The sequence below is a fragment of the Mus caroli genome, unplaced genomic scaffold, assembly GCF_978045245.1.
Source record: "Mus caroli unplaced genomic scaffold, Mus_caroli_1 scaffold_4, whole genome shotgun sequence".
In the NCBI taxonomy this organism is placed as follows: domain Eukaryota; kingdom Metazoa; phylum Chordata; class Mammalia; order Rodentia; family Muridae; genus Mus; species Mus caroli.
Window position 1 is genome coordinate 155,206,900 of NW_028227259.1, and position 16,846 is coordinate 155,223,745.

At 43.9% G+C, this 16,846-nt stretch overlaps 1 protein-coding gene across 15 annotated transcripts in view; it reads right to left on the bottom strand.

Moving 5' to 3' along the window:
* Stard13 (StAR related lipid transfer domain containing 13) overlaps window positions 1-16,846 on the bottom strand; it is a 199,974-nt gene that overhangs the window by 20,019 nt on the left and 163,109 nt on the right. For 7 of the 15 annotated variants that reach the window (XM_029477489.2, XM_085837490.1, XM_029477488.2 and 4 more), the window contains 5 exons: window positions 15,032-15,095; window positions 6,688-6,819; window positions 4,113-5,473; window positions 2,571-2,744; window positions 1,285-1,501 (listed from right to left, as the gene is read on the bottom strand). In XM_029477489.2, the coding sequence (XP_029333349.1) occupies window positions 1,285-1,501; window positions 2,571-2,744; window positions 4,113-5,473; window positions 6,688-6,819; window positions 15,032-15,095 (1,948 nt within the window). The remainder of the gene's footprint in view (window positions 1-1,284; window positions 1,502-2,570; window positions 2,745-4,112; window positions 5,474-6,687; window positions 6,820-15,031; window positions 15,096-16,846) is intronic. The other 8 variants (XM_029477493.2, XM_021161875.3, XM_021161877.3 and 5 more) reach the window with 3 other exon arrangements.

The window sequence follows — 16,846 nt, forward strand, 5'->3', positions numbered from 1 at the left end:
CAGCGAGGCCAGGAGAACAGGATTTAGCATAGCTGTCTGAAACGAGCCTTCTCCGTTACTGCTGGTGATCTGGTCTCTCAGTAAAACACCTATAAAAGCTAACTCTCATTACGTATGTGTATTCATGGTACAATTGCAACTGAAAGTAATTACATGTCAGCAACCAGATCCATTGGCTTACCCTACCAAAATGCTACAATAAATGCCAGATGTTTTATGTAGAAAACAAAACCAGCCATCTACCCAAATATCCAAAATAGTAGCCCTGTTGCCATGAAAATATGAAGAAAATGTATATTTGTATATTCTCTAGATAATAAAGGTCAAAGGAGGTCACTAGCCAGGTTTAGCCAAAGACACCTGCAAGTGGCGCTCAGTTCATGGAGGGGTCATGGTGATTTAAGTACCTGCTGTGTTTTGATATCTCTGTAAGTGTCAGGAGCCAAGATCTCTGAGTTCATGGAGCTTAGCCCCTTCTGGCCCACTGAGCCCACAGACAAGGGCAAATCAACAAACACAACTGAGAAGACCGATGTGTCGCCCCCCCCCCCCCCGCCCCCCCAGTGTGCTGAACAAAAGCTGGAAACGCGGCCGTGCCAGGGGGCAGTCTGTGGAGTGAGAGTGTGGTCCTTATTTTGGGACAGAGCACAGCAGAAAGGAATGGTTGGTAATAGGGAGGAGCTGTGTATATTATGGGATGGATCTCATTCGCACAGAGCCTACCATCCTGGAGGAACACAGTGATCTGAGTGTTTCCTTCCCTCGAGCTTCCCCGTCAGCTCTGAGGCCAGGGGCTCTGTGGGTTAGCTGACGGACCTTTTACATTTTACATGTGAATTTAAAAAAATGTGAACAAGTCTGTTTGGCATGTTGTGCTGCTTTGAGAAATTAATAAGGGGAGAAATAGAACTAAATTCATCCTCCCCCCCCCCAAAACAATGTAACTGATAACGCTGTGGAGTGAATAGTAGCACTGGAATAATAATTTAAAATACAGAGCCACCAACTGCTTACTTCCACATTTCAAGGAAGTGTAAGTTAGACATTAGAGATACAAAGTATCAACATCAATTTCCTTTGACCAACCAGGGTGTCACTCAACTAGCTAAGGAGGAACATCATCAAAAGCTAGACAGGGATGTATCTGGGCCACATTAAGCCGTGTCCTTAAAGATCTCTGTGCTGTGTTGTTTATGCTTGGTTGGCTAGGCCTTGTACTGGATAGGCCCGACTCAGTCTGCCATCCCCTCACCCCAAGCCCGTGTTTGGGATTTACCACTCTACCTGATCCAGACAGTTGCTACGTAGATACCTCAGTGCTTGTTGGATGCTCTGAGGCAGGGGCTGTCCTGTTCTCTGAACGTGGACTATGAGTGGAACACCGAAGACAGCCTTGTCTCGGTAGTCAGGAGCTTTGATCCTCTTCATGAACTTTGGAACGGACCTGGAATTCACAGAAACCAGGTCATGCAAGGCCCCTGGGGTGCTCTGTGCAGACAGGCTGTGGAAGCAAGCGAGAGGGAGGCCAAGCTCCTGTTGGAACACTTCAGAGGCAAAGGCAGAATTCAACCTTTCCTACATCATTCATAGTCTGTGGCACTCTAGATGTGGCCCTTGCCTACGTGTTATTTCTGTTAAACACCATGATTCACGTTGGAAAACTGTCTTTGTGGCTCTCTGTTTTCAAGTCGGGGTGGTGGGCAATTTTTCAATTTAATTATGACTGAAACAGCTCTTGTGTAGCGAACACTTAAAACACCCCAGTTGGGGGGAGGGAATAACAAAATCTATGCAAGATTTACCAGAAGAAGAACAAATTTGGTTGAGGTTGGCGTGTGGGGGTGTTGAGCCAGATTTTCTTGGCTGTGTCTTTAGTTTTCTAGAGCCAGATCTACATTTTAAAGGGAGTTTTAACACACTTACATATATTGATTTGACTGTACAATTTATAACCTTTGAAAACATTTTTATAAACACAACATTAATTCTTCTACACATATCATATGACACAACGCCTTACGTTTTTCAAACCACACAATCATCTATCCACAATAGGTCGGCATACAATGTCGACTCTATTGGGCCCTTAATTCCAAAGATGTACTGCGTAATCTCATCTTTAGTCGCCAATGAAAGCACAAATGTACTTGAAGAATCAGTGAGTTGATGCTGTCAGGGTGCGTTCTGTGCCAGGCCACAAGGTACAAGTGACAGATGTTTCTTTACAAACTGCCAGCAATATTTTATGGCAGGTTTATTTCTGATTCCCCTGTTCACACAATTTATCACTCATTACTGGCCTCGTTTCTTTCTCAGAACCTGACTCCCTTCCCTGGAAACCAACTGAGAGCTACAAATAAAGCCATGTTTCCTGTGTGCTTCATCAGCTCCCCCACTCCCCTCCCCTGCTGCCCAGAGGGCAGATGACAAGCAGAAGGCTCCACAGTTTCCAGGAGAGGGTAGTTCAGACAGTGCTCCGTTCTCCAGACACCAAAATATAAACACTGGCGGTCTTTTGCAACTGCACACTTAGCTCTGAACACGTGACCCCCTGCAGACGTGTTACGTACCAGGTCCAGCCGTGCTTGTTGGACATAGAGTACTTCTCCATGATGGCCGTAAGACGAAGCAGGGAGAAGCGCTGGAGCAGGTTCAGCTGGGCGGCAGTCTGGCTGCTAATGTGTGGGGTGGCTGGAGATGGCTGGGGCTGGTGTGAGAGCTGGAAGCTGCTCCACCTTAGTCGTCTGAAACAGATGGTCAGGGCTACCAGTCACCTGGCGGATGGTAACTGGGAAGCTCAAGCTAGCCTTTAGGTACAAATGGCTACTTTAGGAGTTTTTGAGCCAAGAAAAATCCCAGCACTAAACGAAAAACTGGACAGAGCTGTGGACTTAGCAAGCTGTATAGACCCAGAATGGGGCACATCGACTGTTTCAACTTGGGATTTAAATAAGGGATATCAGTCAGTCATATATATATATATATATATATATATATATATATATATATATGAATGAGACAAGTGAGAGAGATGGAGAGACAGAGAGATGGACTAGATAGTGAGACAAAGAGACAAAGACATAAAGCAGAGGGGGCATAGAAAAAGAGAGAGAGAGCAGAGGGAGAGGGAGGAAGGGTGGGGAGAGAGGGAGAGAAAGGAGAGAGGGAGGGGGAGGAAGGGAGGGGAGAAAGGGAGAGAGAGGAGAGGGAGAGAGAGAGGAGGGAAGGAAAGGGGAGAGGGGGAGACAGACAGAGAGAGAGAGAGAGAGAGAGAGAGCGCTTGTGAGAGAGAGAGATTTTGAAACATTGAGATGCTACAGTATTTCCCACTTTTTGTGCCTGCCTCCTTCCTATCCTTTGTGCTGAGATGGCATCTGAAGGTGACAGGCACAGACGACACTCCAATGCATCCTACAGTACATCAATGCCTCAGCAAGTACCCCAGTGACACACACAGTGCTATTGACTCCGTGAGTTAGATCTCCTTGGCTCGTTTTCTAGGGAGCAGTAACTTGAAAGCAAAGAGCAGACACAAAGCATAAACATGCCTTAGATCTATCGCACAGAATACAAAATAAAATGTGTGCACAGAGCCTGGACTACGGCTGTCTGTGATGCCCCTGCCTGATTGCTTGGATTTGTCTTCAACAAAACTAAGTTTGAAACAAAGGATAAACACAGAGATGAATGTGTACTGACATGGATTCAGTCTTTCTGGCCATGTCTATAAAAACAACTCTACTGAAATAATTCCTAACCATATGTGTTACTTAGCATAGCCACAGGTGATCGTAGAAACAGTCTGTCTTTGATAAGGGAATAAGCAAAGACGCTGGAGAGGCAGCTCAGTGGCTCAAAGCACTGGGTGCTCTTGCATAGGATCCGGGTTTGGTTCTCAGCATCCACAACAGCAGCTCACAAACATCTGTGATTCTAGTTCTAGGGGATCTGATGCCCTCTTCTGACCTTTGAGGGTACTGCAGACACATGGTGTACATACATACATGCAGGCACACATTCATACACGTACAAAGTAATAACAAAGTAAATAGAATCCAGCCTACAGCCTATAAAACAGAAGCAGCATAACTTTATAACAGCACATGACCCACCTGTTTGGTCTGGTCAGAGAGGCCCCCACACCAGAATCCCTTCTTTCTCTGACCCCAGTGGCCTCCGATTCATTCAGAGAAGTCCTGTCCCTTTCCACATCACTAGGTGTTGTCCGACCTTCTGAGACAGAGTTGCCTTCAAAATCTAAAGTGACCTGATTGGGAGATGGGAATGGGGACAGACCAGGATCCCCTGCCAATGTGCCGTGACTTTGCAGTTCAGGTAAGATGTTTTTTGACCAGTCATCCACTACCTCTTGTATGCCATTGACATGCTGTAGGATGTCATCCAGCTGTGGAAGGAGGCCGTCTTTCTCTAGGTCCAACAGATCTCCTGTGCTGGCATACAGGTGCGAGCTGGGGACATTGTCATAGATACTGACACGGCTGGCCCTGTGGCAGGAAGACATGAGTCTGGGTTCCCTCATGCCAGGGCCCTGTTGCCTACCCAGAGAGATACTTCCGGTCCTCCAGTTAACCCCATTGCTGTTGTCTGTGGGTGAGAGGCTTTCTATAGAAAGTGCCTTGGGGAACGTTCCTGGTTTGTGATCCTTGGGAATGTGGACCACCAAGTTTTCTTGGGAGTGAAACCCATGCACGTGGTTTTGGTCTGACGTATCTGGTAATGCCGTCCCTGCCAGCACATCCAGGTCCTCCAGGTACATGCCGCCGCGCTTGTTGGCCTCGTGGTGGCACTTGCGTTCCTTCATGCACGGAGTGCTCACTGTGCTGCTGTTCTCCAGGGGGCTGCTCTCACCACTTGACTTACTGGAGCATGGGAGGCCTTTCCTGCAGGCAGCTGGAGGTGAGGTCTGCAGATTTCCGTTGGGTATCTGGACACACTGCATGGTTTTAAAGGACTCCGGTTCCTGCTGCAGCACAGGCCTACTGATGACCAGGCCTCCTGTCCGCCCTGGCCCCTTATACCTCCCGAGTGCGCCCTTCACTCTCAGGGTATCCATGCGTTTCAGAAAGGACTTGGCCCTGGTCCTGGTGGGTTTCTCATTCTTGGGGTGAAAAGACTGGCTGAGACCCTCTCGGGTAGACTGTGGGAGGCTGCTACTGCCCAGGGTGGCCTCCAGCGCATGCGTACTGTCAGCAGGATGATGCCCTGATTGGCTGCGGCTGTCGCTGCCCCCGCTGCTTTCGCTGTGAATAGAGCAGACCTCTGGCTCACTCAGATCCGTGAGCACGCTCTCACTGCTGGCTGTGTTTCTCATCCTAGGGCCTCCTGGGGACCCGTTTCTGTCTGCCACGGGGAAAAGCGTATGCAGGTCATCCACACGGGACCATCTGCGGCTGGTTCTCTGGAAAGTCCATTTGTTGCTGATGCACAGGTCTTCCTCATCTGAGTCGTCACCCTGCAAAACGTAAGGAAAACGAACGTTCACATCCATAGATCATGGCTACATGGTGCTTCCATTTTGTTCCCTGTCTTCCCAGTCACACTGGCAAGTGTGAGCCTCTACCATCTTTCCCTCCCCTGCTCTTCTCATTTACCAGACTTTCATTAATATATATATATATATATTATATAATATATATAATATATATATATATATCATACATTATATCACGCATATATATTTAACATATATCATATATATGAATGAAATACATATATGAATATATATGTGAGTGTATGTGTAACTATTATATATTATATAATGTTATATAATATATACCATATTAGGGGGACCATACACACACACATCATATGTATATATGGTATATATCATATATATTTTATATAATTTTTCAATTCCTTCTTTGTTTTTAAGTCACTATACATATTAATATTTAAGTAAATACACATATAAATTTTCCCAATCCTTTCTTTGTTTCTAAGGCATTTATATATAATACATATGTTTTAATATTTAATTAAATATATAAATTTCCTCCAACCCTTTGCTTCTAAGGTATTTTCTCTGACTGCTTACAAAGGGCATTAAACACCATCTGACTGGCCAGTGGAGACAGCATCCTTTCCAAAACAATTTGTCCCCACCAATACAGGACACTTCTTCCTCACGAAACGTCTCTCTGCTGAGTTCAAGGACCACCATTTACAGCTCTCTTTCTCTGAACCTCGGCCTCATTACACCTCAAAGTTAACACTCCTTACCTTAGTCTCTAAGAATCTTGACTCTTGTCATTTATACTCTGTATGTGTTAACAGCGAAATCACGGGCTGACCTCTGAAAAGCAGTAAGGTCTGCACCAGTCTAGAGAGTGCACTTGAAGAGAGTACAGACTGCTCTGGAGACCAGGCTCCTTGTGTTTAACGAGCCTGAGTCAGAGTGCCTCTGGCTGCACACACCTTCCAGCTGGGGGGTAGGGGTGGGGGTACGTTGCAAAGTCTTGCACTCTGTGTGTCACACACTGACCTACCTGTTTTCTTTGCTGGAATTTGCAGCCTGTGACACAGAGACATCTGCGTTCCCTGAGGCTAATGGTGTGTCCCTGCTTGTGTTGTTGTTTTTTTTTTTTTTTTTTTTTTGTATATCCCTTGGGCCCAGAAATTATTTACTTCCCCAAGTGAACTGGAGCATCAGCCTCCACCCCTCCTTACCTTGATCATCACGAAGACCCAACATGGAACTGTTTTCCCAATCAATTTCCAACATGGAACTGTTTTACAAATCAATTTCCAGGTTTGTGTCTTCGCTCTGATTTCCTTAGTGTGGGCCCTCAGCACTTCTCTCTGGATGTATTACAGGAAAAATCTGGCTAAGATCCTGATCTCTAGAAGGTTCCTCATCTAGCTTCTCACAGTATGATCCATTTTCTTGGCTTAGCACTATCCACTGTTGGGAACAGGACTTGTGTTTATTCATCTTGCTCAGAGTTAAATCCTCCTCAGTACCACACCCTTAAGAATTGTTTAATTTTTGTTGTTCATTTTATTGTTAATTGAACTTATCTTCCTTTGGCATCTGGTTACAAGCCCAGGCTCTGAATGACAGTGGTATCACAAGTGCCCCGACACCCTGTGCAGTGACTTTCCATTACCTAGGAAGTCGGACTAAAAATAGGTCTGACTCATAGGTTTTCCTCAGGGAATTAATAACGTTGCTCATTTAGCAGCAGGGTTTGTTCTTTTCAGTGTTTATTCCATTGTTTAGCTTTTTACTCATCTAGCGTCCACCTCAGCTCCCCTAACTTCTCAACACACACACACACACACACACACACACACACACACACACACACACACTGGACTCTTCTCACAGAGGCTTAATCTGTCCAAAGCTAGGCTCTATCTAAGTTGGCCTCAATTGGAATACTCAAGCATAAGGTAGAAGAAACTTACAAGAACAGCATGTTGCTTCCATCTCAGTGGGAAGATTTAGCTTTGGTTTTTAAAAGACAAATTTGTGTGAAGTCTTGGAGGAATAACTTGAAAAATTAAAACTGAGCATGGAGCTAGGATAATTCAAAGTAGACTTTCTGATACTTACTAGTTCCTCTCATAATTTTTTATCATAAAATCAAACCAAACCAAACCAAACCAAACAACAACAACTAAACATCTGGGAACTGTTGCAACATAAGGCACCACAGATACATAAGGCACCATCTCAGGCTGAACTTACTGGGATTTCACAAAATATTTTTGGGCGCTTGAAGCTACTACCTCTAGAGAAAATATAGATGTTTAAAAATAGAAACTGTAATACTTAACATTGGTTCCAACTACTCACCCTCCCACCCCATTCCTAACACGAGAAACCCACATAAAAGTTGGATAGAGTCTCCTTTATTTAGATTAAGGAAGGATGCCAAGACAGGCTCTGAAGACTGGAGCCAGAGAACTGGTCTCTTCAGGGATGTTCAAAGAGCTCATTACACTGGCCTTAGCCGGCAGGAAAATAATCACGACTCAACCAAATCATCCGACAAGATGGCAGACTCCTTGAGAAAGAGGAACAGTAGAAGGGCATTCTGCAGTAACTAAGTTCTTTGATCCAAAGCAAGCAAACAAAACCAAGACAATTAAAAAAAAGGGAAAGAAGAAAGAAAGAAAGAAAGAAAGAAAGAAAGAAAGAAAGAAAGAAAGAAAGAAAGAAAGGAAGGAAGGAAGGAAGGAAGGAAGGAAGCAAGCAAGCAAGCGAGCTACGCCATGGACAAAGAAAACTGTGTTCTTTAGAATCCAGTGCAGAAAACAATCCAAAGCCACTCACTCCATGCTGCATCTTTCAAACTACTGATGGTGAGTCAGGGTGAAACGGAATTTTCCCCCACAACAGAGACGACACAACCACACTACAGCACCACATAACCCATCATGTTGAATAACCACCCTCGTTCCCTCCTGTTTGTCTAGACTGGCCATCCCTAATCCAAATAATTCAATTCTAAAATGCTCTAAAATCCAAGCACTTCTGAGCACTGACATGGTACATTAGGTAAACATTTCATACTTGGTCTTCAATAATGGGTTGTAACTTTTTCTTTAAATGAGCAAACAAACAAAAAACCCCATGCAAGCAAGAAAGCAAGCAAATAAACAAGCACACTAAATATGTACACAATTACCTTGAGGTCACATGCGCAAGATGTTAATGAAATATCAGTTAGTTTCACACTCAGATTTTGTACTCATCCCCATATAATATAGATAATACATTATTACATAATATACATTTATTACACACACACACATATAACATATACATTAAATTAATGCAAATACCAAGGTTAAAGAGATAGCTCAATACAAATCACTGCTGGTTCAATCATCACTTTGGTTAAAGAATATTCAACCTTTCATTTCCTTTAGTCAAGTCATCTCAAAAAAATGTTGCATGTGAATCCACAAATTTGTTCAACAATTCGGCATGTGGTCCTGACCTAGAATGTGAAAAATCTGCCCCCCCCCAAGATAACACCTCCCCAAATTGTTTTAGAGTGCAAGTTGCAAGTTTTCTTCACATGCTTTGGATGAAGCGAAGTATCAGGTACATGGAAGACTCCTCTTTAAGATTCTTAGTGTACCGATTAAAAGTCTTAAGAGACTATCAGATTTCATTGGCTGCTCTTTCTGGACTTGAAAAAAGAAGTCTATGTTTATATAGAGATGTGAAATGGAGATCTAGAGAGCTGAGTGTGTTTATAGAGAAAAGAGACCCCTCAAATTGACTTTATTCTCCAGGTGGAATGGTGTAGTGTAGGGGGCAGTGCTGATGTTAAGGTCCTGTTCTCCAAATGGTTCTTGATCTGTCAGTAAAGATGCAATGGGCCAATTGCTGGGCTGAAGGGACTTCTCGGGAGGAGCTGGGGCCTGTGGCCTCTACTACAGGTGGGTGGTCAGATATGTTTGGCAGGGGCTAGGTGGGACTAGCCACTGAAGTTTAGGGCAGGTGGGAGGTACGGTGCTAAGAGTATTGATAAGGGCACCCATTTCCAGGCAGGATATAGTAGTACCTTGCAATGGTGCCAAGAAGGCAAGTTCAAAAGGAACAACCTGTGTGTCTTTTATCCTTGGATTCAAGGGAAGCTGGGAGGGGGCTGGTAGTACAGCCACTTCCCAGAGCTAAAGGCCAGTAGCTCAACACTAAACAAAGCGGTTTAGCATACTTCTGAAATACTGTGGCCACAGAACATCAACATTTCAACAAGACAACAGATTAAGAACTGTGAGTGTGCTGTTGTGAAGAAGGTGGGTGGTGCTGGATGCTGCTATGAGGGTCTGGGTAGTAAGTTGAAATGGATAGCTGCACTTAGGCATGGTCAAAACCCTGAGGGCAACTGAGGGCCCTACCTCTGGAGGTCATGTCTGATTTAAGCATCATGTGAAAAGACAGAGAATTTATGCTTTTAATACACAAAGATGTCATAAGGCCATGCCCAGGATATTAAGCTGAGAAAACTGTTGTAGGAATGAGTTTTCTCCGTCACAATATGGAAGGTAACAGAACACATATATAAAGTAGTTCACAAATAGATCTAAATGCGATTATATGTGGTGAGGCTATGTAAACTCCGAAGTGATACCAGAGTTCATTTTCATAGTCAGAGGCATAGAGTGAACATGGCTAGCCACCCTCTGGTACCCCACATCTGAAGTGCTCCCAAAGGTAAAGTTTTGAAGACTGACATGACGGCAGAAATAGAAGATTGTAGACCACAACAGAGACAGTTCAGATTAAAGGCTCAGGTTCACACCTCAGATGACAAGAGTTTGACTCCCAGCACTCAGGGAGTTCATGGCATCTATATACTGGTCATACACAGAGGAAAAAGAGAAAGAAAATGTAAAAGTAATAAGGTAAATCTTTAACAAAAAGAAAACTTTGCTTCATGCACAAAATTAAGGAAAATATTGAATAAAATCAGTGAAGATAAATGAAATTTCATGTAAGATTTGGGCCTGTCTCAAACATACCTTGCTGAATGCATAAGTGTTCAAAAATGTGAAAAAATTAAAATACTTTTCTTCTTTAGCATTTTGGGTAAGGAGTAAAGAGCATGGGTTAAGATGTAGGAGCTCCTGGTGGGACTGAAGGATATCCTGGGAAGAATATAACACTGTGTGATGTAAAATATAGTTACTCTATCCTTAATAATGGTTTATTTTTATTTTACGTGTAAGGGTGCTTTGTCTACATATATATATGCTGCCAGGAAGGACAGGATATATATGTGTTTTGCAGGAGATGTGGGGCGTGGAAGACAATGTCCCAGGGGTGCAGATGGAAATCAGGCCCCTTGTCACAGTTTTGAGAACTCAGTAATGCCCTTAGCATCCAGCTGAGAGGGTCCTAGCCCTGAGGTTTTACTCACAGTATCTGTGTGGCTTTCCACCTTTGGTCATGATCCAGAGTCTTATTAAAATGCTGACTTTAATGGGAGCCTTCTAAAGAGCTATCTTTCTAAACGCCGGCCCCTTGGGGCCATTCAACGTCACCCTGATGCTAGTGTGGATCAGTCAGTAGTGATATTTGTCCAAGAACAGGAAGCTTGGCTCTGCCTTGCTTTCACCATGGATGAGTCTTCTGTGTTGGCTTTTTTCTAATTGAGAATGCTCTTTACTAAAATTACATATTTGTTCTGGATGGATACCACCGGAAACTGAGGAATGGGTTTTTAAAAACAAACAAAACAAAACAGGTTAGGGGAGCCATACAAATCTGCAGCTGTGACAGGAGGCAAATTCACTGTTATGCAGACATCTAGAAGCTAAAGTTGCAGCAGCCATTAACGTTACACCCAGGCCAGTGAGTCAGCCTGTTGGGATGCAGGAATGCTCTACTTGGTATGTTGGCAGGCTGATGAACCAGTCCAATTACTGGAGAGCCTCCTCATCGCACTTTCAGCCTTCAGAAATGCCTCCCAGAAGGGTTTTGGTGAGTCTGTAGCTGAAGTACAGAATGAGGGCTCAGAGCCCTCCACCTGAGGGCAGATGCTAAGCCACATGGATATACAGCAGAACAGACAGCAAGCCAAATAGGAGCCAGGCGTCACCACCTACACTTCCTTGTACACTTTCATTTTTATTTCTTTCTTTGATTCAGCTAAACAAAATTTCCCAAGACAGGAAAAATAAACTGTGGGACTTGGTACTGCAATGGCATGACACGTTCCTGTTGTAAAAACAGTTCACTGCTTGTATGGCTTAGGCCAAGGAACTGACAAGCATTTGGGTCCAGAACAATACCAACAATTTTTGAAAGGCAAAGAGTTGGTTGGCTTCAAATCTCACCTCTGATTTTTGGTCTGTGGTTTGGGGGCAACTGACTCTACAGAGTTTCTTCATCTTTAACATAGAGTGCAGGGCCTCCCAGAGAGGTCCCGTGCCAGCATTTATTTACTAACCACCCAGGTTGACCAGAAAGCCCCCACCCCCACCCCGAGCCATTCCACAGGTCCAACTGCCTTCAAGGGAGAACTGTAACCTTGGATGACGAAGGCATGTGGAGACCCCACTGAAAAACTCAAGTCTGTGATTCTTGCAGATTGGACATGAAAATTCTGTTTCATAGAATATGTAAATTAGACACATGGCTGTTCGGTTCTTAATTCTCTTTCTTGATCACTTTCTATTTCCATCCAAAGCTGGCTGTAGTTTCGTGGGGCACTTGATTCTCAAGTCTCTGACTCTGTCTCCTATCATTTAGCCTAGACCTGGTCCCTATTCAAAAATGTGTTTTTGTTTGGTAATAAAGTAATGGACCAACCTACAGCTTTTAGGTCAGGAGTGTGCTGTGTGGCTGCTTGGAACCAGCCACAGACACTGCCCAGGACAGAGACTGACAAGTAAGGGGGCACCACATGTTGGAATGTTTTTATTTGAAAATAGACTATGAGTCTTCAACTTGCAATGTGAAAAGCAGTATTCTATTCATGAGCACATATTTTCGAGGTTCCCAATAAGCAGGGAGGGAAAGAGTGTGTGTTACTGCAGCGGACATTAAAAAAAATATCCCAAGCAGGTCAGACTACCAAGGTGACTAATTTGCAGGTTGCACAGAGAGCCTTGAGTACGTTGTTCACGGATATCCTGCCTGAGAGTTCTGCAGAGCAGGTAGGTGACAGGGCAAAAAGCCCATCACTCCACATTGTCGGAAACATTGTGTATCATTAGTTTTTGACATTCTCTTTTGTGAGAGATCTGCACAAAGCAGTCACCTTGTCTTAGACTCCCAGAAACGGCTGTATTCGGTTTAATAAGAACCATGTGTTATAACCGAAACAACATCTGACCTGCATGCTTCAAATACTAAGGGCACTTCTCAAGGGGTCTATTTAGCCAGACAGCTGTTGGGAGGCCTGTTCCCACAGTTTAAATTTGTTTGTGGCCTGCATAAATTGCTCACGTGTGAATATTTCTCTGGATGTTGTTTTTCACTCTTCTACCTCCTCGGCTGGAATCCTTGGTTCCCAGCTCCAATTGTTTTTAAGATGAAGTCAGGCCAAAATGACTTAGACTTCTTGAGAGGTGCTACTTCAGAGCAGAAATCTGGGGGCTAGAGGCAGGTATTGGTTTTGAAAGGTTAGGTTACTCCAGGGTGAGTTAAAATGCATTAGGTGTAATTATTGCTCTGTGCAAGTCAGAATAAAAGACACCAGATTTGGCTTCAAAATAACCCCAGATTTGGCTGATTACAGATGGAGATGCTACATTAAAAAAAATGTCCTTAGTGATTTAATTCTGAATGTCCTGGAGAGAACCCACTCAGTGAGCTTGGAAGCAGTGCACAGGGAGGCGGAGCCTTGGTTTTTGGAGCCAGCTGCTCCTAAAGACACTCCTGAGGTTGAAAGCCTTCTGCACAACTCACCCAGAAGTGTTGAGCACATGACAGGTTTAATTTCCTTCCACAGAACCCAGACAAGCTGGGCAAGAACGAGATAATGCACCGAGCCCAGTTCCTCGATGATAGTCATCAATGGAAAGTAAACTGGGTTTTCTTTATCCACAGTGCTTAAGATCAGGAGTGTTGCCCACGTGGGTGCTGGGTTTTTGTTTGATTTTGGAATATGCTTGTAGGCTTTATTGCTTAAACAGAAACTATGGTATCCATACTTGTCTGAAATCTAAACCTTTTGACTATCCCAGTGGCACTCAAACAATTTGGGTTATGTGAGTATTGGCTCACACCTGTTATCACAGCACTTGAGAAGCAGAGGCGGGAAGATCGGGAATTCAAAGCCAGCTTTGAGTACAAAGTAAGTTCATGGTGGCTAGTTACAAGAAACCCTGTTTTTAAAAACTTAAAGAGAAAAACAGTCAAACAATCAAAAACTGATTTGGGCTATCATGGATTTCAGCTATATGATGGATGGTAGATTTTTTTTGTTCTTTCTGCTCACTCCTCCTCTTCATCTTTCCCTTCTGTTCTCTTCCTGTGTGGCAGACTGAATCTTGAACCCACAATGCTATGCACAAGTGCTCAACTACGGACCTATACCCTCATCTTTACCACTTCATTCCAAAACAGAAATCTCTGTTCACTAGATGTCCTGTGAGAAGCAGGGATCCTAGAAACAAATTTCTTGTGACTGAGGCAGAGTGGTTAAGGACAAGGTAGATGCAGTGGCCTGGGGTCACACTGTCCCCTGACTCCTGTACTCCTGTCACCAAATACCCGAGAATGGATGCACCTCTGACTTGCACTTGAAAGAAAAGATGTGACTAGAACCATCAGAAGATACTTGGCTAGGAACTGTCAGCCCTTCCCTGGATCTCTTAATCTACTCATCCATGTGGAGGACCTGGAGTCAGAGGTGGCTTGACAGTTACAGCTGCACAGACTTCTGAAAGGTGAGGCCCAAGAACTGAGATATCTATTTCTTTATCCAAACCTTCTGATAGAAACAACAACAAACCACAAAACCAAAGCAGTGAGATTGCAAAACCCAACTTCCAGTAGGGTCTTAAAACAGACCTATTTATGATAGTGGGGAAAGGATGGGGGTATTTGGAGAAGAAAGAGATAGTGGGGTAGGCATGTGAGAATGTTGCCTTGGCTCAAGGCTGCTGCTGCTTCTTTTTAAAAGATGTGTGTCTCCCATGTGTGTTTGAATGTGTGTGCATCTCTCATGTGTGTATGAGTGTATCTCCCACGTGTGTATGAGTGTGTGTGTATGTGTATATCTCCCAAGTGTGTATGAGTGTGTGTGTATCTCCCATGTGTGTGTGTGTGTGTATGTGTATATCTCATGTGTGTGTATGTGTGTATCTCCCATGTATGTATGTGTGTGTATCTTCCATGTGTTTGGGAGTATCCATGAAGACCAGAGGAGGGCATGAGATCCCCTGGACTGACCTGTGCTGGGAACCAATTTCCTGTATTCGGGAAGAACAGCAAGGGCTCTTAACCACTGAGCCAGCTCTCCAGCTCTGCATGTTTTCCCAGTCTCTGAATACAGGCTGTTCTGTTGGTGTGGTCATGGTCTCCACAAGGCACACCCACCTTTTTCCTTTGGAAGTTCACATCAAGTCTCATTGAGGCACACTTGTTCAACGTATTAAGTCGTCTAAAAAGAAAGGAAAATTCAATGATTTACTAATGGACCCAAATCTTCCAGTCTGCTAACCTTTATCTCTGGCAAATCTAAAAGTGAAGAATCCACTAGTTATATTGGAAAGCAGCGCTGCATTGCTACATCCCTAGAAAGCGCTCTATAAAATGATTTAATAGAGTTTCACTTTGTGTTCTAGCCTCTTGATCAGAGAGCCAACCGCTTTCCTGGTCTAAACCCAGGCCATTTCTGGTTTCCCATTCTACTGCTCTTAGAAACTGTTGCGGTCATTTGAACTATTTTTCACCAGCCCCTTGCTCCTTGCCGCTGTCCGCTCCTGTCCAGAACATCATGGCATGGATCCCCTCAACCACGTTTTCCTCTTTTAGTTTCCCTCCTGCTCTGCAGCAGTAAGTACACATAGGAACACAATTTACACTTCAGTGATAAATTACTCATGCTGGGACTTCTCATAGACTTGTATGTTGAGGCCATAGCCCCAGTGTAACTGGTAGGTTGGAGTAAGGATGTCACTAAAGCCAAATGAGGAGGAATCTCCATCCTCTGGAATTGCAGTCTGGGTAAGAAGAGACACCAGGGTATGCAGGTTTGTTCTCCCATCTCCCATTTCAGGACACGGGGAGACGGTGGCTTTCTCTGCCAGGAAGGAGGTCACCAATAACCAAATCCTTGACCTTGAAGGTTCCAGTCTCTCAGACTGTTAAACTGCCCGGTCTACAGTATTCTGCCAAGGCAGCATGTGTCAACTAATAAATACATTTGCTTTTCACCCTCAGCTGGACTCTTAACATTGCTCCTGAGCTGTCTTCCTGCCTTGCACGTGGCTCTCAAACCTAGACCATCGGAGATTCAGTCCCACACCTGATAACTTTGCCACAGCTGCCACTGAGAAGGACAATCAAACCAGCGAGGAACAGGCATGTGTTCTTGTGGTGTTCCTTTCCTCCCTCCTAAGTTGTGTCTCCCTGTTTACCCACTGCTCTGGCTGCTTCCAAGGGAAAGACAGTCCTTTTGTTTTTCTGACTAGCTCTTCACTCTTGTTTCTGATGACAACATCCACTGTGGTATCTGAGTCTTTGCTATTTATATATCAGATTCTCGAAACTTCTTTCCTCTCTGGGCTCATTCTGTTGAGTTCTGACTAGCCAAGCAAACAATCCTCCTCTTCCTAGCCTGCCTCTCACCCACTGCTTACTACATCCCAATCTTCCCCTTCCTTTCGCTGCCTTAACCTGCTGAGAACATCCTCAATTTTCATATATTCTGCCATCTTATTTCATGTGATCTCTTGGCAAACACCTTTATTATTTTTGGTTGTTTTTTTTTTTTTTTTTTTTAAGTCTGCATGTGGCTTCAGTTACATGTATGGTGCCTTCTATCTTTGCCAACGTTTTAGCAGTTCCTTTAACTCTCTCATTTGGCTTTTTAGCTGTTACCTCATGACCTTCCAATTTGGGTGATTACACATTGAATTTGTTCTTTGGAAGCTGAAGATTCACTCTCTTCCAATCTCCATCCCTACCCCCTACCCCCTTTTCCTGATCCACATACAGTTGTGTTACAACATCACACATTATTGATAAATCCATTCTTCATGTTTATTACAACCATAAATTTCTAGTCCCGTGTGCATTATACTTGAGTTAATTTTTTTCCATTCTCAACTTTTTAGTGCCTCTAGAGCTAATACCCATATAGACTTTTACTTAGTACTCTTGTGTTTATACCAAATATCTCCAATTATC